General features: G+C 45.1%; 3 protein-coding genes across 3 annotated transcripts in view; 2 read left to right on the top strand and 1 right to left on the bottom strand.

Annotated features, from left to right (window-relative positions):
• The window catches only part of LOC126563855 (uncharacterized), a 31,001-nt gene extending 24,258 nt beyond the window's left edge, over positions 1-6,743 (top strand). The window contains exons 2-5 of the mRNA XM_050220631.1: positions 705-1,011; positions 2,527-2,764; positions 2,965-3,127; positions 3,385-6,743. Of these exons, the coding sequence (XP_050076588.1) occupies positions 705-1,011; positions 2,527-2,764; positions 2,965-3,127; positions 3,385-6,645 (3,969 nt within the window). The 3' untranslated portion in view covers positions 6,646-6,743. The remainder of the gene's footprint in view (positions 1-704; positions 1,012-2,526; positions 2,765-2,964; positions 3,128-3,384) is intronic.
• The window catches only part of LOC126560407 (methionine aminopeptidase 1D, mitochondrial), a 312,884-nt gene that overhangs the window by 99,477 nt on the left and 188,396 nt on the right, over positions 1-25,011 (top strand). The gene's annotated exons all lie outside the window — the stretch shown is intronic.
• Positions 15,999-18,671, bottom strand: LOC126560405 (uncharacterized). The gene is made up of 2 exons (XM_050216364.1): positions 18,663-18,671; positions 15,999-17,576 (listed from the first exon to the last, which is right to left on the bottom strand). Exons 1-2 carry the CDS (start codon positions 18,669-18,671, stop codon positions 15,999-16,001), a joined length of 1,587 nt encoding a protein of 528 aa, XP_050072321.1.

Genomic DNA, 25,011 nt, shown 5'->3' with positions numbered 1-25,011 from the left:
TTTGATCCCTCAACGGATTACCCAACGTCGGTATTCTTCGATTTCCTGTCGGTTGATGATCCACAGAGCAGTGCTTCGAAACGGAACTCGGAAACCATTGCACACAACTATTTCTCTAGCGATTGGATGTTGGTGTTTGATTTGTGCCCTTTCTTTTGTACTGCTTGTGCTGGGTGTTTGTGTGTATGTATAGTGGGGTAACGGTGGAAAGGTTAGTAGTGTAAATGTGTACAAGTGTTAAGTGCATCGTAGTAGCTTGTCTTATGCTGATCGTTTATGAGTTCATCTCCATGCGGTGGATTAGCCAAGAGGGTAAAGTGAAATATCAAACACATCCGATAAGGGAACCGATAACGTTGCCGTAATCTGCTTGAATAATAGAAAAGAAAACAATCTCCAACCGCTTGAGGTGGGTTCGATTTGTTGCGGCAGTTTTATTTGATAAAAACATAAAATCATTGGAAGGATTTGATGATTATAGAGATTCGCAGTGCTTTCATGCTTTAAAAGAGTTGCTAGGTGACTATGATTTTTGAGCATTCCTTCAATATTATTTTAAAGCAGTTGTATAATTTAAAAACATATTTTATTTTATATTTTATATTATATATTAATAATTATTATAAAATAATAATATATAATATTATAAAATATTTAACTACGTGTCACTAATTACCTTTTATTTCCAATATCCTTTCCCACAGGCCAATGAATATGCCTCGTACCAGAATACGCTTGGACGCCGATCGACACTGGTTGGACCCTACACCCACATGAGCAAATACTCCTATCCAACAGATGTGAGCCTCAGCAGCCACTATGGTTACACATCCTGGGGCCTTTGGCGTGATAGTAGAAACCTGTCTTCATCGTTGTACGCGAAGAAGCAGAAAAATATCAAATCCTTCTCGATCCTGCTAATGTCGGCAGCGTTCATTGTGGTACTGGCGGTACTCTGTGTGGCGGGTTTAGCATTCTACTTCAGCACCTTCAAGGCAGATCTCAGTGAGAGTAAGTAACTTTTCGTACTTTAGGTATTAAAAAGGTATTATACAAATATTTTGACGTTTGGAAAAAGAAAATTTTGTAAAACTTGTTTGACATCAACCCAAGTGAATCGCGATGCAACAGAATGAATACGAAAGCTTTTCAAAACCACAACAGCTTGATAAGCTTCACCTGTTTCTATTGTCTAACGCGATAAAGATTTTTGTCATACCGCGACCAGACTTTTAACGCTTGAGCAGCGGGGCAAAAATGCACTAAAATAATGGATGACATTAGAGCGCTCGTGCGGCAGACAGGCAGACCGTGAAACACCTGGCGTCTCCATCGTGTGTCCTCTTGACATGGTTCCTAGTGTTGTGTTTTTTTTTATAACACGGTACCGAAAGGTACTATACTTGAGTTGTCACAACGCAACCAAGCGACTACCATCCCATCACACACACACACACACATACATGTAGTATGTGCTCTACATATTCGGTTGGACAAGTTGCAAATCTACTCACGGCATTCATTATGTCATCCTGAACTTGATGCATCAACTGATTTAATACCACTTCTTCCGGCAGCGAAAAGATAGCCAACCCATCCATGAACACGAAGCACGGAACCTCGAAACCAGACGCTCGTGAGTGTGGCAGTTCGCGGAACGAGTGAGTGGTCTGCTCGTTTTTGCTGGGTTTATCTATGCTTGTCCTAGCATCATCATCACCGCTATGAAGCTCATATCCTTCCTTTCGCCCCGCCCGGTACGGTCTCTTTGTTGTGGATTTAATGATAGTCCTGTTGTGAACAAATGGTCATTCCACTTTCTTTTTTTTTTGCGTGTGGCCAACACGAGTTTTGCACACTCACACACCGGAGAGGGTTGACAGTCTATTGAGTGACCATCGGAATGACACTTTTTTTTTGTTGCTAGCATTATGTGCCATCACGGTACGAGGCGGTATCGTCCGTACGCTACGACCATAATTCAACAGTTTTCCACCGACCACCGTTGGTTCGGGGTCACCGAAAAACAAACTTTGCACTGGAGCTTAATTAAAGTCAGCTGATCAATAGATGTGCCGTTTTTCCGCCGGCTTTGTGCCAGCCGTTTGCTCAGCTTCCCGCGCTGTGTGTCAAAGGTTAGCTGGCACCGGCTGGCACCGGATGATGTGCGGAACTATCGTATTAAGCTCATCAATCTTCAATCAAAAAACCACAACGAATCATGATTAAAAAAGAGGTGTGCTCCGGTGTATTTTGAACTGTTTGCACAAAATAGAACAAGCTGCGTGTGGTTAACGATGGCCTTCACCTGCCCGTGTTGCATGGTTGTTTGAAGTGAGTTTATTTGGTGTATTGGGAAGTGTTGTCTTTTTTTGTTTCTTGTGGACAGAATAATTATACAAACTGATACCATCACTAGTATGGGCTGGCTTAATAAAACTTTCCACTTCGCTCTAATCCAGTTGATTGTGAAAGGCTGCAGACTAATGTAATTTTATTTATTTTTGTTGCTCTTCATGATAATAGCAATTCTGGCTTTCGATTGTACGTTTCGAGTTGCTCGAGGAGATATCTACACGACCGGTTTACGAACGAACAGCACACCGCTGTACCGCCAGAAGACGGCGTTCTATGAAAAGCTGATCGAAACATCGCTGGAACGTAGCGGTCTCACCGTTTCCCGCACGGAAATCATGAACTTTGGTGATGGACCTACAATAGCGCTCAGCTTTAGAGTGTTTCTGGATATGCGGAAGATAAAGATGTGAGTATATCAAGAAATATCTGGTATCCTCCCTTACCATTTATAGTTTCGAAAAAAAATCTTGTATTGTTCACATCCCACACAATAATTAATATTTGTAACTTACCACAACACAACCGCTTTTTTTGTGTTCCTTCCATCACCGTACTGGTCATGGGTAAAAACAAATGGTCATCATCCACTACATTGGACACCGTCAGCACTATCAATAATGTGGAGGAGCATATCAGGACAGCCTTTCTAAGTGAGGTTCTCAACCCCAACTCGGCATTCAAGAACATACGCATCGATCCGGACAGTATCGAGATTAAGCGGCTACTCGACCAGGAGGTCCTGAAGACGGCACTTCTAACCCGGAATGAGGTAAGCACTTTGGCGCCGGATGTTGTACGGTGTTTGCCGCTACGCAAAGCTGGATTAGATAACACTGATGATGATTTGTTTTTCCTTTCTTACACTTGCCCCGTTTCCGACACACCTATCGTACATATCACACTGGGTTCCGGCTGATGGTGCGGATGACTCGTACGCGATGTTTGAACGCTACCACCGTGCAACGGGTACGCTTTCCATGTACTATCACTCATGCCGATGACTTGCTTTATCCTGATGGCCGGCAGCCATTTCCGTCAGTGGTCAAACCGCCCGGTGGTGGTGGTGGTGGCGGTTCGGATCAGGAACAACGTCACGTCACGAAGAAGACCGGAGTAATCGAAAAAACTATCCACAAGTTTACACCGCGCGTCACACCGGTCCCACCGGCCGGGGCTAGAGTGCCTGTCGACGGGAGTAAAGGCATCGTCGAGGCAGAATCTGACATTGACATGGATAATTTACCGGTTATACAAGGATCATTTGAGATAACGAAAACAGATGCCGACATCACGCAGAAACGAACGGGAGGCGGCGGCAGTACGGATCCGGCCGGAAGAGTGCCGACCGTAGCGTCGACGCTCAAACCGTTTGCAGTGAGTCCGGCCCAGATAACGGTGCGGGGCAGTGAGAAATCGAGAGTGACGGAAAGCATTAAGGCGACGGTGGCGGGGACTGATGAAAAACCATCAACCGGTGGACAGGGTCCGGCCGGACGGTTTGGTCAGAACGCTGGCGGAAAGTCAAAATATGAAACGGCCACAGCCAAGATTGAAAAAATGGATAAGCACGGTGCTACGACGAAGAAAATTAAAACAACTTCACTCAAATCAACGTCTAGCACGGGTGGAAGCGGTGCGGGACGACGGTCGACGACTGCGAACGGAATGGTCGGCCGTACCACAACCACAACAAGGATGCCCACCACAACGACAACAAGCACCACCACGACGACGAGGACGACTACGACAATAGCACCGACTTTGGCCGTCCGTAGCACGTCTGCTGTGAGCAGCAAGACACCTACACAGGTCGCCAGCACAACGAGCCGGTTGACAACGCTTCGGTATCAGGTATTGGCATCGCAGGGCTCGTCGTACGAGCCATCATCAATGTCGGGGTCAGCATCGATTGGTGCGTGGGACGAGGAAGACGAATCGGACGAGGAACTGCCGGAGGAGTCGTACGCCGAGGACCATCTCCCGGTGGTGGTCGATGTGATTGGGCTGCCGTCCGAGACTGATGGGGATATAAAAAATGATACACTTTTGGAGACCATTTTTCAGGCCATCATTAACGACAGCATCCCGGAGGAGTTTGCATCGGATCGGAGACGAATTGGTGGAGGCCTGGAACCTGATAGCATACCGAAGCTGGACGTAAATCTGTTCACCAGCGCGCCCATACTCGATAAGCAACCGTGGCATCCAATCAATCCCAATCAGCAACAGCAGGTAAAAGCCGACCAGCGAACGGGCCTACCGGCCCGGAAGAAAGTTTCGTTGGCTGAGGAAATTCTCTACCGGAACCGTCCGTCGGACATTGAGAGTGTGCTAGCGTACACGGAAAATCCCAACGGACAAATTTATTACCAGAGCTACACCAACCCAAGCTTCGGCTCGTCCACGCTCGGTATCGAGCCGCTTGGTGTGGCGGACGTGCGACCGTATCCGTTGCCGGTGGACAAAATTCACGAAGAGGTGATACCGGATTTCAAATACCTGACACCGACCGCTCTGGATGCGAGCGAACAGTTGCTTAACCTGACCCTAGACGATCAGAAATTCGAGCATCTGGGGGATGGCGTGATTGCTAAAAAGCCGGAACAATCCTCCACGCCAGACGGTGAGCAGTTAACGACGACGGAAAAGCTTGACACCGTCACTCTCCAGACACCTATGAGTGGATCATCCGGTGAGAGTCAATCGTCCGATGAAACCTCAACCGAAGTCTATAGCTACTACTCCGAACCGACGGAAGGAATCGATTCGGTTCTGTCAGACGGGGGCACGAACCCAACGCACGATGACGAGCTTGTTGACGTAGCGATGGACCTGGAGTCTCGCAACAGTCCTGATGATTCGGAGCAGGTAACTACCACCTCCGGTCCAGCAATCACCATCACAATGGGAGTATCTGAGCAGACAGAGGATGGAATGGAGCAGCCATCGACAACGATGCAATCCACTACATTTAGTTCGAGTGAAGAGATTCAACGGGAAGCTGCAGAAGACTTGCTGATGACTAGCACTACCACCGAAACGATGTCATCGAGTTCGGAAGAAATGACTGCTAGTTCTGCAGAAGTAACTCTTGCACCGGTGCACACAGCCAGCTCCGTTCTATCGAAGCGGCCGAGCTCGGCTTACGTGGAAGTGGAAACGTTGAAGTACACACCGTCGACCACCCTCGCTCCACCAACGACCAACACGCTGCCAGAGCTCTTTCCCATCACGAAATGGGAATTTGTAAACGGAACTCGTCGCACTACAGCCGAAAAACCGCCCACCAAGAAGGTTTTCAACGAAACGCTCCAAGCGTTGGTGGTGGTAAATGTGCAACCGGATGGGACGACCGCCCTGCCCCGAGCACCGCTTGCAAACATCGAGGACCTCAAGAGCAATCGGCCCAACGCGACCAACCTGCAAAATCTGTCCGACATTTTCGATACGCTCGCGTCCAAGCTAGGCATTCAGCCGGAGGTATCCAGCAAGATGCCACCATTTTCGTCACTGTCGAAGATTAAGAACCAATATCGAAACACCGTTAACAGAACGAGCGGCACGGGTACGGCGAAACCCCGCACTACCACTACCGTGCGATCGAAGCGCAAAAAACCCCGTCCAACTGTCACGAAAATCCCATCGACTTCGACCGTTGGGTACGAGCCAAGCACCGTCACGGCGCAGCGTGTGCGGGCGAGCAGCACGACGGAGCTGTACCCGGAAACGACGCCGATGGCACGGGTCATTCCGACCGTCATTAACGATGAAATTGACGATGTCGTCCCGGTCATGCTGGAGACATCGTCCGAACTGTCGTCCGAGCTGGCCGTCGTTGGACAGGCGGAAGTCGAAGTAATCGATCCGAACCGCTACGAGGAGATGCTCAACTCGATGTCGCAGGCCCACGGGAAGCTATCGGCCACGACCACCCCTTCCCCGCTTCCCTCCACCCTCGTGACGTTGCTTCCGGTAAAGTCTAACTCGGGTATCCGCAACTTCCGTCCGAAAACCAAGCGACCTCCACCCTACGGGGCAACCACCAGAGCGCCCGCGGCTCATAATCATGGTGATAAAAATGAAAGCAGAAAAATGAACGAGGCGGGCTTAAAATTAATGAATGCAAATAAAACCGACGACGATGACAGGCCGGCGGCCGGCACCGCCCAGCATCACCCGGGGTCGGTGGAGCGGGTGGTGGAACCGTTGGTGGCGCAACAGGGAAGTAATAAAAATAACACAATGGTAGAAACGGTGGTGAGGGCCAGCATGCGCTTCGAGTCGTAAAGCTAACCGCCAGCGCGCTCCGCAGGGTGGTGCTTCGTCACGGTTGGGCTTCCGGTGGGCACGGTCACGGGGGACCAGTTCCGGTAAGCGACCGATCTGCGTGCCAGGACACAACCGAACCGAGGGAGCAGAGTGAAAGAAAGCGAGCGAGCGAGAGAGAGAGGAAGATAAAGGTGATAATTGAGTGACGGCAAACGGTGGCCACAATGAGCGTGGTCACCGACCAGCGTTGGTGAACTTCCATCTTCCGCTTTGACAACAACAACGGGCGGCTGGTTCGGTGGTTAGTGCCGCACGGTTCGTGCTCCCATGCACAATCGCTCCCTGGACGCTCGGGCCGGAGTTGACAAAAGCGTCGTTGATGGACGTTTGGCAGTGACTCTTCGTATTCCACGGGGAGCAAAACATTGAGATTTGGTTTTAAGACTTCCAACAGGTTTGTCGGGTTTAGAATTTGGTTTACTCGTAAGACTGATTCTGTGCGCTGATATTGGTGGGCTACGGTTGCACCAACATTCCTTTTGTTCTAAGTGCACACCCGACACAAACACAAACACGATCGGTTTCTTATGGCAAGCACAGGGTAGTTTTGATAAGTAATTCTATAAGTAAGTTACCTACGAACGAAGCTGCTTATGGAGCCGATGCTCGTTTTTGAGAGATAATTTATTTCTATCGACAATTGTACTGTTAAGCAAAGCAATGCGCCAGATTGAGAGATGCACCTTGGCGTGTAATCTTTCTCTAGCATGCAGCAATTGCACCCTAATGACCCCTTTTCTAAGTAAAACACTTGTACAGGAGTAGCACAAACAGACAAAAAAATGCTATAGATGGTAGGTGCGCTAATTTATTTACGGTATCAATGGAAAACAGGCATCTCGCAAGCGGAACGCTTACTTCATGCTTTCCAGCAAACAAGGCAGCCAACGTGATGTGCGGGTGGTTTTTATTTTAAGCAAGTGTGTGACAAAAAATAACGATATTGGTATTGATTTTAACCTGTATGAGGTAGGTGCTGTATTTCAGTGAATAAAAAGTGAGTCGAATGAAAATTGCGGCACGTGCGTGAGGGTGCATTGTGTCGGAGGAAATGTTATTGAGAAAGTGGGAGTTTACTGCTAGGCTGCTAAGTTGTACAGAAATGAAATTTTTAGATAATTAATTAAATACAGATTGATTGATGATGGTGTTCTTTGAATCCAGCAATGAAACAAGCACGCTCTTACCTGGAATTAGTTTTCCTGGCATCAACCAGTTCCATGCTTTGGATGCAACAATTTAATGCAAGGGATGCTTAGTTCAATGATGGATTTCGAAGCCTAATGCACACAGCAAGTATTAATTTAATAGATGAACAAAGTATCAATTTTCCTGAACCTCTTAAGCAAATAAATAAATCCAAGCTTTATTTTCGTATTGCACCACATTTTCAATTAACCTAAAACGTATCATGCAATCCTCTATGTCAGGCAACTGAAACGTATTGAAGGTAAAAAACAGATTGATGCAAAACCGCTTCATAAAAATATTTCTACTGAAAAATATTCTATCGCTCACATTAAAGTTCCTGATTGTTTGGATTTGCTGTGGATTGAAGCCAACGTAAGCATAGCCAGGGTGAGCAGATTTTTTTTTCTCTCAAAATCTCATCCATTAACGAAAGCAAACCCACGCATTCGTCCAATTAACCTCCCATCAATCTGGTGAACTTTCTATTTACAGCAAATGGGGCTCGATTGTATCCTTGCTTCGTGAACCGAACTCGAAGCCCATTTTTTGAGCTGAAGTATTTACGGCTGTGTGAGAGCGTGGGCACCGTAAGCATCCTCCGGAGGGTTTTGAATGCATAAATATCCGCACTGCCTGTCTGCCCCGGGAAACATTCTCCTTTGACCGATCCACCTACAAACAGCAATGTTGAATGAACTGAATGTTGAATGAAATGGCTGGATGAGCAGCAAAATATTTCACTTCATCTCCGGCCGACCGACATGAGCGACGCATCGTGCACGCTGGCTAAAGGGCCGGCAGACACTGTCATCATCCCGGGTCGTACGAATGGTCGTACGGTCGTGCCGTACAGCCGATAAGAAGAATTGAATCGAAGCAACGCAAAGAAACGGTCCTCCCCCCCCCCCCCCCCCTCAAAGGCCCACTTGTCGAACGGACGGCTAGGATGGTCGCCGCCGGAGATGCTATCAATAATTTAACACATTTCTTCGCTTTCGTCGGGTGTCAACGATGAAGCTTTGGATAAAAGCTGACAAAAGTCACCACCAAGTAAAATAACGTTTTCCGTTTTCCGAAACTGGCCACAACTGGCCGTTGAAAAGGGGGGAAGAAAGGCAGCCGAGTGTCTGTCGGAGGCTGTAATTACTGACTGATAGCAGTGCACATGGCACTCACCGGGCGTCGTCTGCTCATAACCTGCCTCTTTGTGCAGACATGCCACAGGGTCAACGGCAGTGTTTTATCTTGATGATTCTCGCAATATTTCCTACAGATTGCTTTTGCCCTGTGTTTTTTTGCACTCATCATACAAAACCTAGTGGCTTGGAGTGTAGGGTTTAGCATGGAAAAACGATATCCAAGGTCTTTTATTTACTTTGGGTGCGTATGTGTCTATTGATGGTGGCAGGACACGACGGTTGATGTAGACACTCAAGATTCATTTTGTTTTACAGATAGTTTTGCTTGCCTGTAACCATTAGGGTTCGTCGTAAATCGGTGGTTTGATCTGCTTGGGTTGTTTTGAATGTCCTAGAGTAGAGATTTTATTTGCTTTAATGTGTTCATTGCTTGAAGTGTATTATACGTAGAATTTTCAAGTAGAATGTCATCGATTCCATCAAAAATTGAAAAAAAAAATATGCTAAATATTTATGTCTCAACAACAACTTTATGTTTTCTGGCTATTTTACATTCTATTTGAAATAAAAGTGGTAAAGGAAATCACATTTAGATCGGATCGCCTCCAAGCTTTCAAATTCAACTTGAATAATGAACTACTATAGTTGACCGTACGTTCATTTACCAATTAACGTACTGCGACGAATGGCATTACATTCTAAAGTACTTCCAAATTGCTTAGGTATTTATAACTATTCTACAGCTTTTAAGCGTCAATTTAGGTTTTATAGGTAAGTTATTTCTCTACAGATTCAATTTCAACACTTAGTAAAATCTAGATTTTCCAACAGCTGTCCGGTAGTGAGTCCGAAATACGGGAGAATTTCAGACAGAAAATGAAAATCGATCCCTTGTTAGCAGCTCGTTTCGCTAGCATTAAACTACAAGGCCGCAGGTATGCTTTTTCTACATTTAAACAATACTTCTTTTCTAAGTCAAAAATTTGTTTTAAGTATTATTTTCCAAATCCCATAGAGCACCACCCTCCCCTTTCAACGCAAAATATATCTACTACATACAGTACGAGAACTCTCCTTCATCAGCATACGTTCCTTAATCTTTAACCCGGTGCGACCGCGTGGATGTTTTTCGGTTGCCTGCCCGATATGAATATTGTAGTTTACATTATTTAGTAGGATCTGCTACATTAAATTTCATATTCATGACAAAGTGATATTATTAAAGTTAATTACGGCGAATGAGCTTTTTAGTGCGTGCTCCAAAGGGGTCTTCTACGGGAGCTGGCGACAGTGCTTTAGCTAAGAAGTATTTAGGCACCAACGGCGGTGGACACCCGATCACTTGCCTTCGGCTGATGCTGTGTGGGTGTGTGTGTGCGTGTGTCTTTTTGCTTGCAGCGGTAGCACCAGCTGGTGTGCCTTTGCTGTGAGAATGAATTATTAGGACGAAACCTTCCCCTCAGGTTTTAATGTCGCTTTCTACACGGTTTTGCATATTCGGAGGCTCACGTAAGAAAAGGGCTTATTATAACCCGCTCTTAGTTGTAACGTTTGTCATAAATTTGAAGATTCTATCCTTTGAAGCGCAGCGAGAAAGAGGTCATGATCTTAAGGGATGAAAATTAAAGGAGCTGCCGCAAAATACGGAGCAACGATATTTAAATGGCTGCCAGTATTAATTCAACATACATCAGCAGCTGGTTGAACACGAACCATTTTGAATACTGCAGTGACGTAAGTTGCTTGAAAGTTGAAAAACTTAAATTCAATCAGGAAAGAAGGATTAAATCAGTTATTTTATGAAGAGTTCTTGCTCGACCTTGTATTAAAGCAGCAATGGCTGCATCCAGCGTCGAAAGTGAAATGAAGACTGACATACTTATTTGTTCTTTGCTCAAGTGCATTTAATGGAGCATTACGGTCAGAGCGTTCATGATGAAATAAAAAAGGGCATTTAATGGCTCTTTATTTCTGGTACAAGTACATCCCTATAGCAAAGTGTACAAGAGAAAGAGGCAGGTTTTTTCATCGTAACTTCGTAGAAATTCCGTGAACTATTCATTCTGTTTGGAATGAATCCAGTGGAATTGTGAGTGAGCCGTGAAAAATTTCCAAATGAGCTGTGGTATGCGAAGTTCTTTTTGTCATTTTGACAATTAATTTGAAATCTCCTTTGCGCTGAAACATCCTAGATATTTCTTTTTTAATAAATTTTACTGGTGTAATAAGTTGTTTTTATAAAGCAGTTCTTGTAACACTATTTTGTGGTTTTACAATGGTTCCGATGGAAAGATAACTCTACAAAATGTTATCGGTCTATCTACGCGTTGCTATTATGGGCAATTGTTCCTGTGAGTATGGAGGTTTCCAAAGGAAAAAATATTAAAACAATCTTTTATTTTTTTGTCTCAAATGCTATCTTATAACCTCATACCTTATTTTATACTTTTAAGTAACTATGAATAAATGTAGCTCTATGACTGAGGATAATTTAAGGGATCCGAACGAAATCTTAAACTGTCTGTATTCCAATAATCCCGAAAACAGCGTAGAGACGGTCATTTTACCTCAAAAAACCCATCGAGACGGTCGAAACTGGGACTGTATCGTACCATTATATTCCCAGTACTCACATACGACCTTGAGACATGGACCCTGTCCAAAACAGACGAAGCCCTCTTAGCCGCGTTCGAGAGGAAGATGCTCAGAAGGATCGTTGGCCCCGTATGTGTGGAAGGACAATGGAGGAGCCGCTACAACGACGAGCTGTACGAACTGTATGACGACCTCACCTCGTGCAGCGAATTAGGCTCAAAAGGCTCCGATGGGCTGGCCATATTATACTCAATGCACCGGACGAGCAATCTCAGAAAGTCCTTTTAGGCCGTCCACACGGACAGAGACCCAGATTGAGGTGCGATAACCCATCCCATCAAGACCGCGATAACGGATTTGTGAACGACAGCGCGGGACCGTGAGCGGTTCCGGACTCTGCTGCGAGCGGTTGTAGCGCACGATAAGTAAGTAATTTCGAATAATTAATAATAATTAATAATAAGTAAGTAAATTCGAATAATTCTATGTACGTTGTAAGTGCTGGTCCATGGTTAAGTATTCGTTTAAGATTTTGTTTCGAAAAATTTGAAATATTTAGATGTATTTGTGCGCAACATCCCCAGATTAAGGATGAATGTAACCTTTTGTCCTTTTGTCCTTTTAGCCTTAGCCTTTTTGTCCAAAAATATACCTAAATATTTGACAAGTAATGTCCCAATCATTTATTTTTAGTCCACAAGCAGAAAGCTAATTTGCATTGGTACAACGGGAGTAGTATACAGCTTCAGTTGATTTTGGTTGATTTTTAATTGTGCAGAAATTTTCTTTTTTAAATTCTCTCATTGCGGTTTTTGATTCTTTGTTTTGGTTCGCTTTTAGCTAGAGCTTTTAGTCATGGCAAAACCGTCTGCAAAACTAAATTTTTCGCGCTTTTTGTTTCAGGTAAGTCGCTCGTGAAAATAATGAAAGACCGGATTGGAACTCATACTGGTAGGATGGAATGACTGGGTGGAGTTTGATGTGTTTGAGTAGTTTTTTTTTCTTCAATAAGATATTATGCTGTTGTTAGAAACATTTTCTCTAAGAAAACCGATAATAAAATTATTTCGTGCAAGTGAATCCGAACCGCTCACGGTCCCGCGCCGCCGAACGCCAATCCGTTATTCCGGCTTTGATGGCGGATGATTCCACGCCAATTTCCCACCTCAATCTGGGCCTACCACGCCTCCTCTGACAGTGTGTACGGCCTACAAGGACTTTTTGAGCTAGAAAACAGATCATTTCAATATATTCTAAATGTAATATGATAATGATTCGCTATGAATATAAATCTATTGATACAATGAAGTAACACACATTGTCCTTAAAATATTTGTAGCATTTTTGGAACATGCATTTGCTTAAAAATCTCATCCCTAAATTTAAGTGTTCAATGTGTTGTCAGCCAAACCCCTTTTGTAAAGTAAAATTGTGAAATGAGTTTTCCATGATTGGATTTTAGACATGTTATTCGACGCTTTGTGATATCCAAATAATTAGATTAGATGGCTACCATTGCTACATTGTACTGTACCGGAAAGCACAAGCTAGTGAGTTAAATGTTCTGGAGAGAGCATCCTTAAAATAAGGAAAAAAAAGAAACACATTTGATTAACATAATTTACCATCTACAGCACAATGCCTCTAAGTAGCATAAATAGAATGCACTTGCAAAAAACCAGTCGGCTCATGTTTTGTGCCATTTCATTTCAAACATCCATTCCCGTGTGAATGAACACACTCGAATGGAATAAAGTGCGTGCCATTAGCAGTGCGTAATGCGTGCGTGTGCGCGTCTGTTTTATTGTGTGTTGTTATAGTGCGTTTTTTTTTCTTCACCATGCCGTCACTTTCCGATGGACAATTTTACGACTGAAAAGTGGCATTAAAATTCAATTGAAATTTGCATAACAAATTATGATGAAATTGCAAAACATATTTCCAATTTTTATCGCATTAATAATGAAAAATACTAAAATGGCTGCACCGAAGCGGAGAAGCTGTATGCGTTTGTGGTTTACAACAGGGCAGCAGGTAAGCTACACCGAGCGGTGGAAAAATTGGTTCCTCCCGTTTCGTTTCGCTTATTATTCACTCAACATTCGCGACCGCGCCGGTGACGTATCGTGTGTGAATACGAAGAGGGAATACACAGAGTTACGTACGAATGTGTCACCCAGTTTGAAACAAAACTCGAAACTAAAATTCATTCGATGGCGGTATTATTTAGAATGTACGCGGAAAAGCATCGAGCATGTTTGAGCTTGGCAGGCCCTTTGTGGAGCTTTGTTTGTCGGTGTTTTGTGTGTTTGAGGGCTGTGTGACCATCGACACCATTCCAACGACTTCGGTTGTTGTTTGAGTGGGTATTGTTTTTTGTAGCTGCTGTATCCCGTTTGATTACAATCATTTTTCACGTCACTTCATTCGAGTTCATGAAGTGGCTGTTCGAATTCGAGCCTGGTCGGGAGGGGACACACACTCCCCTTTTTTCCCGTGCGCATGATTAGGCCCGGTGGTGTGCGGTAGTGTTACGCTAAAGCACAATGGATTGCAATTGGCTTAATAGTAAAAAATAACACTAACAGAGAAACCAGCAATAGTCATAATTATTATTCCAGCTGTTGACTTTCGCTTGGATTGCACAACTCGGATGGTGGAGCACACAATGACGGGGCTGAGGTTGCACAGGGCGCCTGTTTAATTTGGCTGTTTTTACTGGCCATCGAAGAACTGCAGGAAGCTACAGGAGCGTACTGGGACATGAAAAACCAGAACAAGTTCCCAATTGGGAGGGGGTAAGTGAAGAATGGGGGGGCAGACAACGAGCGAAACGGATTGCTGTAGCTAAAGGTTTCGCATTAGCTCAGTGTACCCGGGCCAACCATTGCCATAATCAATGATGCGTTGCAAATAATCAAATTTATGCATGAAAAATTTGTTATTTAGATTGAGCCGGGTTCAGAGTCTGAATTAGCTCCGGTTCATTCCAGTTCCTCGGCACATGTGTATGTGTGTGTGTGACTGTCCCTGGTGGTCTGGCGTTTAACCCACGCGGGAATAACATCCGGGTCGAGTTCTAGCTTATTGGGTGACTGCTCAAGCAAACTGTGGGAAAGCTTTTCGGGATTCTCGGCACGCCTGACTGCCACGACTTGCCGGATAAGCCCCGGGAGAGGGCAGAGGATATGTGTATCCCGGGATATCGTGCACGTGTACTGTGGTGCATTTAATTTGCTGAGATTTTTTCTTCCTCCTTTCTTTGCCCGTGGGCCCCATTGCATTTGCATCTCTTTATAGCCCAAATATCGAGCCGCTATGATGAATTCCGAAATCAGCAGAATCCACCCCACAATTGGTATGATCGGCCTGCTGGCCACCCCCAGGGGGGGGATGTTGCATCCGCTCTCGCAGGGGTTTTATAAATTTTCTACCTAATTAGATTACGCTTCATTTAAATTTTGCAATCCGCCTACCCAATTGATGGCGTGGTGAAGAGAAAAGTGGACGAAATTAAGCGGGATTTGAATGGTATTGCATACAAATTATCGGCGGGACCATCGATCGCAGCTTTTGCAGCTGTAGCTACCTCAGTTTGCCGCGTGTGTTCGAGTGGTTGATTCGTTCGAATTGTTTGCTTCATTCCGTGATGTCTGAAAACGTTGAAAAGAGCGAAGGAAAACCTGGAAAATGGAGGATATTATTGTTCAAGCAACTTCGCATCCAATCGCAATTAAAACCAATGCTGGAACAAATGAAAATAAAATTTTAAGCAAAGGTGTTTGTGATCATAACTTTTTTTATATATTTGTTTTGTTTTCTTCTTTATCTGTTTAATTTTTTTTCAGTCATTCAATATACAACAACTAACAACAACTTGATGCAAATATCGACAATCGCACACGTCTCGCCTCTCCCGAAACGGGCTCCATTCGTGGTAGGAATGCATTCCCAGTCCTTTTGGATGCATTCCGTGTGTCTGGCCGGATCCGATTATGCTGAGAAGGTAAACATCGAGCCGTGTAGCGTTTGTGCATCCGATCATTTCAAGATTTTTCTCGTTGGACGCGTTCCCCTGTTTGGGCTAAATGGCGAACGCTCATTTGGTGCTGCTGCACTATACGACAGCCGCCGTTCTCTTAAATGGTAAAGCAAAAAACGGGCACACACAGTGACGAGTGTGCGAGAAAACGAAGGACTCTTTCGACATCTGTGGGGCGTTAGAGGGTAAGCCAACCGGTAAATCCTCCGATCTTGCGTAACCGTTGCAAAGCGTCACGAGGCAGGTATGCTTAAGGGGTAAAGAAACATTATCACATCTTCCGGAGTCGCGATCAGTCTGGCAGTTCGGCGATTCCAAACAGCACACACTCACACAAGGAACGCTTAGTGCGATTCGTAATGCTGCTGGTGGTGGTTTTGCTCCTGCTGCTGGTACTGCTGCTGCTGGTGAGCGTTGTAGATCTGCTGCTGGTGCTGCTGGTACTGGTGATACTGTTGTTCCTGCTGGTGATGGAACTGCTGCTGCTGCTGTTGCTGCTGCTGGTGGTGATGCTGTTGCTGCAGCTGCTGCTGATGTTGCTGGTGCAGCTGCTGCTGTTGCTGTTGGTGGTGGTGTTGCTGCACCTCCTGCTGGTAGGCAGCATGAGCAGCTTCTTCATGGTAGGACTGCGGTTCCTGGTGGTAAGCCAGCGCCTGAGGCTGTTCGTGGTAGAAATGCTCTTGCTGGTGCTGCTGCTCGTACTGAGCGACGTGTAGCTGCTGTTCATGCTGATGCTCCTGGTGCTGCTCCTGGTGGTACTCAGTTTCCGGCTTCTTCTCGCTTACTGGCACTGGCACAATAACTTTCTCCTTCACTGGCACCGGAACTTCCTTCTGGACGGCAAACTTCACCTCCTTGTAGACGGGCACAGGGCGATCAATGTGCACTTTCACCTCGTATGGCACCGGTTTCTCCACCGTGTAGGGGAACTTCTTCTCGACCGTGTACGGCACCGGAACTGGCACCTTGACGGCAACCTTTACCGGGCGTGGCACTTCCACCTCGTACGGCTTGTCAACTGGGACCTTCACCTCGTACGGGACCTTCTTCTCGACGACCACCGGGTACGGCTTCAGGACCTCCACCTTAACCGGCTTCAGCACATCGACTTTGTAGGGCTTGTCGACTGGCACCTTCACTTCATACGGGACCTTCTTGTAGACGGTGTATGGTTTCGGGACGGCAACCTCGTACTTCACTTCATACGGCACCTTCTTCTCGACGGTGACCGGAACCGGCACTGGGACCTTCACCTCGTACGGGACCTTCTTCTCGACAATGTACGGCTTCGGGACATGTACCTTCACCTCGTACGGCTTGTCTACTGGGACCTTCACCTCATACGGGATCTTCTTGTAGACGGTGTAGGGTTCCGGTACGTGGACAGCATACTTGACGTACTCCTTGATGTGCACTGGCACCTTCTTCTCAACGAGGTAAGGCTTCGGGATCGGTACCTTCACCTCGTACGGGACCTTCTTCTCCACCGTGTAGGGGAAGTGCTTGTGCACCGTGTACGGGACCGGGATCTTCTTCTCGATGGTGATCGTCTTGATCGGTTCCTCGTACTTCACGTGCTGGTGATGCTGCTGCTGGTGGTGGTACTGCAGCTGTGGCTGATACTGCTGGTAGCTGTGCTGGTCAGCGTAACCGTGGGAAAGTTGGCTCCATTCGTCCAGCGATGCTCCTCGTTTCTCAAGACGTTGAGAATCCTTTGGCTCAGCTTCTACGCTTCTCTTTTCGGCGGCCGCCTGCTGCTCCGATGCAGCATTTCCCTCAGCAGTGGCCAGTGCCACCAGCAGGGCCAGGCAGCAAGGGATAATAAACTGAAGAAGCAAAAAGAGAGCAAAATGATTGCATGAATAATGTCCGGTTTTTGAAGTGGTCTTATGCAAGCCAAGTGGAATGAAGCGCTTTTTTTTCTTCCATTAAATTGCGATAATTATTGGCAAACTAGACGTAACATGATTGTCGTGAGCCGAATTTTCAACAACCAAACTTCCCACCAATAAAAAAACCGAACCAATAAAACCCCGATGTCATAACCATTCGGAAGAGTTTATAATCGCATCGAAAACGAATTTTGCAACGAAATAATAAATGGTGTGGATCGAAAACACACTCCCAACCATCAATTACGCATAGGAATGCACAAAATTTCATAATGCATAATTGCAATGTGGATTGATGCACAACCGGAAACAGATGTTCACAACCAGTCGCAACCCGCCACCGTATGCATATGAACATCAAACGTAACAAACATTTGCTCTTCGCCATTTGTTTAGGATGCGTATGCGCGATTTAAATTGTTTCCACTTAGCCAAACTAAAGTGGGGCACTTTCCATCAAATTTTCTGACGTATCGAAAATGGTTCCCCAAACAAACATACAAAGGTTGGAGGGAGTTTGATGCCTCTTTTTTCCATTCTCCGGGCCTCAATCAGGCAAACGATTCGATGGAGCGAGAGTGATTCGATCGGTCGGTGATGCACTGATCAATGGGTTCATTTGGAGAATTACACGGTTATGAAAGTGATGTTGGCGGAACGAGAGTTCAGCTTGGACGATTGAACCAGAGGCGAAACGAAGTCTTTGGATACGGTTTTTTTTTTGTGGGAGATGTTGATCACGGTTCAGTTTTTGCTGCGTTCGTTTCACTTTTGCCTTTATCGATTTGGCCCCAATCATTTCACTCGTTCCCGACTCGCAAGATCACCGTATCGATCGAATGGATGGAAGCAGCAGAAAGTGAATATGATCAAACACCCGTTGGGTCCCGTTAGGTTTTCACTGGTTCTTCAATTATCTTATCAGATGCCCAGAAGCATGCTGGGCAGAGTGCCAATGGTACTGCCCAAAGCCCGAAAGAATAGTTCACCGTTTACTCTGCCGGATCACAGCTTTACAACTTTCACGCAATAAAAACCAAACAAAACAAAGCACGCCAGAAGAAGCACTGGAGTCAGTCCTGGTACAATTTTGGGGATCGGGAACTTGGAACGTACCATACGCATTGTGCACTGTCGATTGACCAATCGCGCTGATTTTGCGTACACTTTTCTTCGCACCTACACTAGTACCAGAGATAGCGAGACCAGAGAAAGAACTGACTTTGGAAGGCTGGGACCGGTGGCTTTTATACCTCCGAAAATTCGGCGGTCCACACACGCACGAGCCCGGTGGCACAGGCCAGCGACCCTCATGGTCGCGGTCCGGTTCGGCAGCCGTTGTTGCTGTTGCTGTTTTTGTGGCCGCTTTTGCACGGAAGTGAAGCGTGAATCTTCCGAGATGGACACCTCGGTGGCTGCTCCCTACCAGTGCCTCCACGGTTGGTGTTGGTGGCGTAGCGTCGGAAAATATTTCAACAAACGGGCCCGTTATGAAGTTCACCCGAATAAGAGTCGAATGCGTATACTTTTTCCTTCTCTTTTCGGTGATGTGGAGCTGGTTGACGGGCCGTTTAATGACGCAAAATCACTGACGGATATCACATAGGTGGAGTCCGAAACGAAAATAAAACTATCGCTGTTAAGAAATCGGTAACGGCCAGAGAAGCATGTATCCCGTCTTCTGCAAATAAAAGTTACAAGTTTAATCAACTTTTCGATGGAATTGGTAATTTTTCTCTACATCTCTCACCCATCCATATGAGTGACTGCTCTATTTGGGGGCCCTGTTGCTCGCTTGGAACGGGTTACCAGTGAGAGGTAAATAAGAAAAAAGGGTATCACAAGGAAAAGGAAGGTGAGAGAAAAGTTTACAACCCACCCATGTTAGCGGAGGTCTCGTAACGCAAGACAAACTTTCCATCGCTTTTAGAGTTTTGATTTTCAGCAAATGGACAACATGCTGTTTTTCGGCCATATCCTACCGACCGTACCTGGAAAACTAGGTGAATTAATATGCTAGAGCAGTATCAAAAATTGTAGTGACGTCTCTTCTTGGAAGTGTTTTTCCACCTTGATGTGGTTATTTTTTTTTTTCTCTCTAGTATCGACTAAACACCAGCTTCTTCGAATTGCATGCGTGTGTGAGCGTTTGTGATGAGCTGGAGATATATCTGAAGGATCATAAAAAATGGTAGTTCAACAACACAACAGCCTATCGAAAGGTGGCAGTTCGTAATGGTTCAAGGGGTAAAGTAAAGTAATTAATAGATGTGTGATGTTTTTCGAAATTTCGAATGGCCAGCTGTTGTAAAGGAAAACCCAACCAAGGTGACCTACGTTGCCGACATATATTAATAGTGAGCGATCAAAACAACTCAAGTATCAAGGTGGAGGTATATTAACCACGATAGGGTGACCCCGGGCACATGGTGTCACGTCGCTTGATAAGATATTTGAACGAAATGAAAGGCTTGCGATTGCAGGCACTGGTCACGGTAGATGAGCATGTGATGTAATAAAGCGAGTGGGAGGCGTCTGAAATGTACAAAAAACTAGCTAATAATTCACCTAAATAATATGAAGGCGGCACGTGAAATTTGTGGAATTTTTCGGAAGTATTAACATTTAGGTACGAGCACGAATTGAATAATTATCACCGAGCTAGAAAGAGAAAGTGTTACGAGCCCTTTGCTATTGTGCATCGATTTTCTTGCAACCATTGTATTTTTTCTCGTTTGATATAACAGAGCACAGAATCAAAACTAATGGGAAAGAAAGATAATTTCAACAACCAACATGAGGAAAATTAAAATACAATGTAAAAGCTCAGGACACGTGCGATAAGATAGTTTACCATTTTGACGCAAGTGTTACTGTAACAGCAAACGACCACGTCACCTTCATCTCCACCGGGTTGGATGCGTTTCGTGCCCGAGGTTCGAGGTAGCAAATTTGTCCCGACCAACTTTAGCGCTCATTTTAATCAGCCTCAATGGGGTTAGGTACGATCGGCGAGAGAGCAGGCCGACTTATTTACTGTCATAAATATTCATTGTCATATTTGGCATTTAGATTGATGCTAATGTAAAATGTTTGCAAACTAACCACGGTTTCGGGGCAAACGTTGTATGCGGAGTTCTGCGACCCCTTCCGCCACTGCGCCCTCACCCGGCTGGCGGGCAGATCCCGGGAGGTTGTTGCTAAGTTTGCAAATCCCATTTCCGTATCCACGAGGATAGGAAGGAATGGGAGAACGTTTCATTAAATCATAGAAGTTGATCATTGTAGAGCTATCACACTTCATGTAAAAGGTGAGTAAATGAAATATATACTTGCTGCACAGATACGCACACCCCGATAGGCGTTGTAGTCCGTTTTGTAGCAGCACAACAAACGCTCGTTGCTGCACGGTTGCATACGGCGAGGGAGGGCGATATGTTTGCGTGGATCCTTATCACAGTTGCAAACCAACAAGTCAGCGTGATCAGTCGGTGTGAACGTACGTCTTCTAATTGTGTGGCTGGCAGCGCTCATAAATTAACAAACAAATGGGAAGAAGTCGGCAACAGTCAGTTACAGACCAGAAGCGAATTGACTCTCCGGTTGCTCTCCGGTCGCAAACGCACAACATTCTACTCGGATGCCGGTACGTACTCGGTGATGTACTTTATGTGAATATCTACACATAATAATAAGCGCCATATCGATTCTGGTACCGCCGTACTTGTGCAATGTGATGTGATGATTCGGTGTATCGTCGTCATCGCTATCGAGAGGCGCACATTTACGAGAGCCGCCGAGGCGTTGCTACCGACGGACAAGCGTTGGCTTTCAATATTTAATTAAGGGGTTTGCAGATGATCCATACCGTGCATCGGAACGTTTGATATGGTGCATTAAATGATGCTTCAGATGATATCTCGGCCTCGGCGAATCGACGTGGACGAGCCTTAGAAGCTTTGCCACACGCCTCTCTAACACGTGCGCAGGGTTGCAATATCAAAGAAATAATCACCAGCATCGTTATCGAGGGCTGGGTTAGGCGCTTACGGACGCGCTGGATATCGTGATATGTAAATAATGTATGATTTATGATCTATTATTTAAAATACTTGAGCGTGACACATGCATCAAGATGGGTGCCGTTGAGTGTACAGCGAGATGTGATAATTCACATCATGAAGATCAATTACATTTGTGAAAGATACGATGTCATCGAATGAAAAATGAAAGGCTTTCTTTCTATTCATTAGATTCCACAAAGAGAGCGGATTCTTTTCTAGATGAAGATATGACTGAATAGCGCATATAAGAAATCCTTACTAATTTGCTAGATACATTGATGTTTCCAATTCCACAAACACTCATCATTGTTAGCTATCTCCCTAGATCCGGATCAAGTGCACGAGAAACTAAATCCACCCCACTGGTAAGTTCGGTTTTCAAAGCACGCTTTCGCACGTGGGCTACCGAGCGATGTTGTGCCACAACAGAGGGAAAAATCAAAACAAGAGATTTATATGCCTCCCTAATCACATGTAATCAACCGTGGAGCGACGGATAACGAATAGATAAATTTCGAACCACTGACGAGCTGTTCGACAAATGGGAAGACCACCCTGCTCTAGTGGTCCGTTACGGTACCTTTTTTCCCTCCCCAAATTGATTGGCTGTTCCGTGTCAGTCGGTATGTACATGTGCGAATGTTTTGTTTGTATACAAACTGAACCACACCGGGGCTGGGTTGGGCGAGAGCGAGTGAGTGTATATAATAAATTCTTCCAGCTCAGGGTGCCCTTTGCGGAAGGTTTTTGCTGTGCCCTCGACTGATTTGTATCACGGAATGAAACTGTCAATATGTGAGATTTGGTAAGATTCTTCGAACGTTTCGCCCGTTTCTTCCTGGTATCACCGCTGCACAGCCGTACTACAGATGTCAGTTTAAATTTAAGGATAATAATTTTTCTTTCTTCTTCGCTTCGCACAAATTTGCTATCGCAGATCCATTGGATCTGTCGGTGCGCCGAAAGAGATTGAAAGGGAAAATGTTTTCCCGAAACATGATAAGATATCAACACAAGGCTAAAATGTGTGCTCTCCATTTGCGCAATCTTTCACTCATTTTCATCCCACCCGATGTTCTCGCTACCCGGCGTAGGCTTACCCAACTCACACACACACGCTTCGCAAGGAAGAATTGGATGGGAAGAAATTCAACGAACAACCGACTGAGCGAAGCAGGATCAACGTCATCGCTTGACGAAAGCATGTAATCCGACAGAAAGGTTTCGAACCGGTGAAATTGAACTTTGGACGCCGGGAAGTTGGGCCGTCTCGGTTGAGCAGGGCCCTAGACATGGATGAGCTTTTGCAGCCGGTTACGATGGAAAATGTAAAGTTTGTTCAAATCTGCAAGGAAGCGTAGAAAATAAATTAAGCTTTTCCTCGTCTGTGCCAGCAGTTTAGAATGTCGAATGATAAATGGGATAGTTTTGTGATTGGTTGGCCGGATGGTAAGTAATCAAATAGGAAAGGAAACATAAAAGTTGAGCATGTACTGTGCTGCTTTGTTGGTTGTTGGGTGTGTTGTGAAAAAAGGCAAATGTTTAAAGAGATTGTTCAGAGTGTTGTGTCGATGTGATTGTTCTGATCAATTACAGGAGTTTCATGGAAAATTCTAATAATCTGTTAATGCTGGTTATCCTTTAGTATATTATAAAATAATAACCAAACAACAATATTTTTTTTAATTTTATTTATTATTAAGCATGACGGCACGTTGCCGTATTGTCAACACCATGTGTGACTGAAACCATAAATACTAATAGTAAGGTGTTTCCTCCTAATTATTTGACTTATCCCGGGGATGCTCGGTTGTGGATGCGTGGTTGTTGTTCAGATCAATTGATTGTTGTGTGGTATATTCCTCAGGTAGATGTAGTTGTTCTATTGCTGGTACTGTTGCAGCGATGGAAAATGGTTTTATCTGGGTTAGGTATTCTTGTTTGATGGCTATTTTGTATCTCTTCCGGCTATAACAAACAAAAACATCATTATGGCAGCACAAACAATTATTTGCCAGCGTATAGTGTTCTTCGAACTGTCCAGCAGTGACAGTTACAGCTCAACCCGGCCAGAATCGGATCCAAGAATGATCGGCAAATTCTATCCCACAGCCGCAAGAGCGTCTTCGCTACTCTCGAGATTGAACCCGCCAAACACTCCCGAACCTGACTCCAACGCAGCCTAATCAGTTGTGCCAAGGCTGAACTGATATGGAAACAACTGTACTGTGGAAATTGTCTCCGAAAGCTGTTGACCCGTCATCGGATCACCCGTGACACTACAAATAAACACTGAAGACATGGACAACAAGTAACAAACAGGAATGACGGAAAAGGAAAAAGGATTAGAAGGATACAGTCTTAAGTCCCAGAACAATACGAACAATGCGTCTTATTATTAATCAGTCCAAAATCGCTCACTATTTCAAAAATGGAGCAACCTGCTCTAGGACCTGAGAAACGCTATAACAAGGACGTGGAATCATAGCACAAGACCGTTGATTCTGGCGAGTCGGTAGATGAGCCTCATGTACGTGAGGTCCCTGGTAGCCAACATTTCTCTAATTTCAATACCCGATCGTCAGCCGATATACTTGACTGCGCTTAACATGGAGGATCTCACAGTTTCTAATTCCAAATAGGACTACAGATTGATAATTGTGGAATCCATCACCACAGCCACATGCATTTGTCTGATCCAGAGTAATACGCTGTAGAGGAGCGTTCAACGCGAAATGATAAGTCCATAAAAAATGCCCCTTCAACAAAGAGCCCAGCGTACCAAGGCCGCAGGGACACAGAGATCGAGAAAAGGAAACGCCCGAGTTCATCAACCTCCCACATGCTCTTCCAACGGGACAGGAAAAGTTGCTGTGGAAAACGAAGGAATTCCAGGGCCGCGATAGGTCGGTGGTTTAAAGAACCAAACACCCCGGATTGAATAAATTATTTTAGCAAATGGCTGATAAGGGAAATCGCATATTTTGTAACTTTAACTGTTTATAATGATGTTGTGATTATGCGGATTATTCGATGGTTACCGCTAAATATTTGCATCATTCAATATTCTATTTTCTATATTTATTACAAACATGACGGCTTGCGCCGTATTGTCATCTATATTGGGTTTCTGGGTCCATTGTTGATACATTCAAATTCTGAAGAGAAATTATTGAGAAAAGGCAAACAATTCCTTTCAGACAACGGGCACAACACTACAAATGCTTATACAACAAGCGCTACACGAACTCCCACTCAAAGGATTTCAGCATGGCAATACTGAATTAAAGTTAACTTCGCCCAAACCACACCACTGTCATCGGCTCATCTTCAAACGGCTTTTGTGAGCAGCACAAAACCGTGCCAATTTCTAGCCATCGTTACGTTTGACCCAAGAGATT

The sequence above is a fragment of the Anopheles maculipalpis genome, chromosome 3RL (genome assembly GCF_943734695.1).
Source record: "Anopheles maculipalpis chromosome 3RL, idAnoMacuDA_375_x, whole genome shotgun sequence".
Classification (NCBI taxonomy): domain Eukaryota; kingdom Metazoa; phylum Arthropoda; class Insecta; order Diptera; family Culicidae; genus Anopheles; species Anopheles maculipalpis.
The sequence above is the reverse complement of the archived record's forward strand: the minus strand, read 5'-3'. Positions and strand labels throughout refer to the sequence as shown.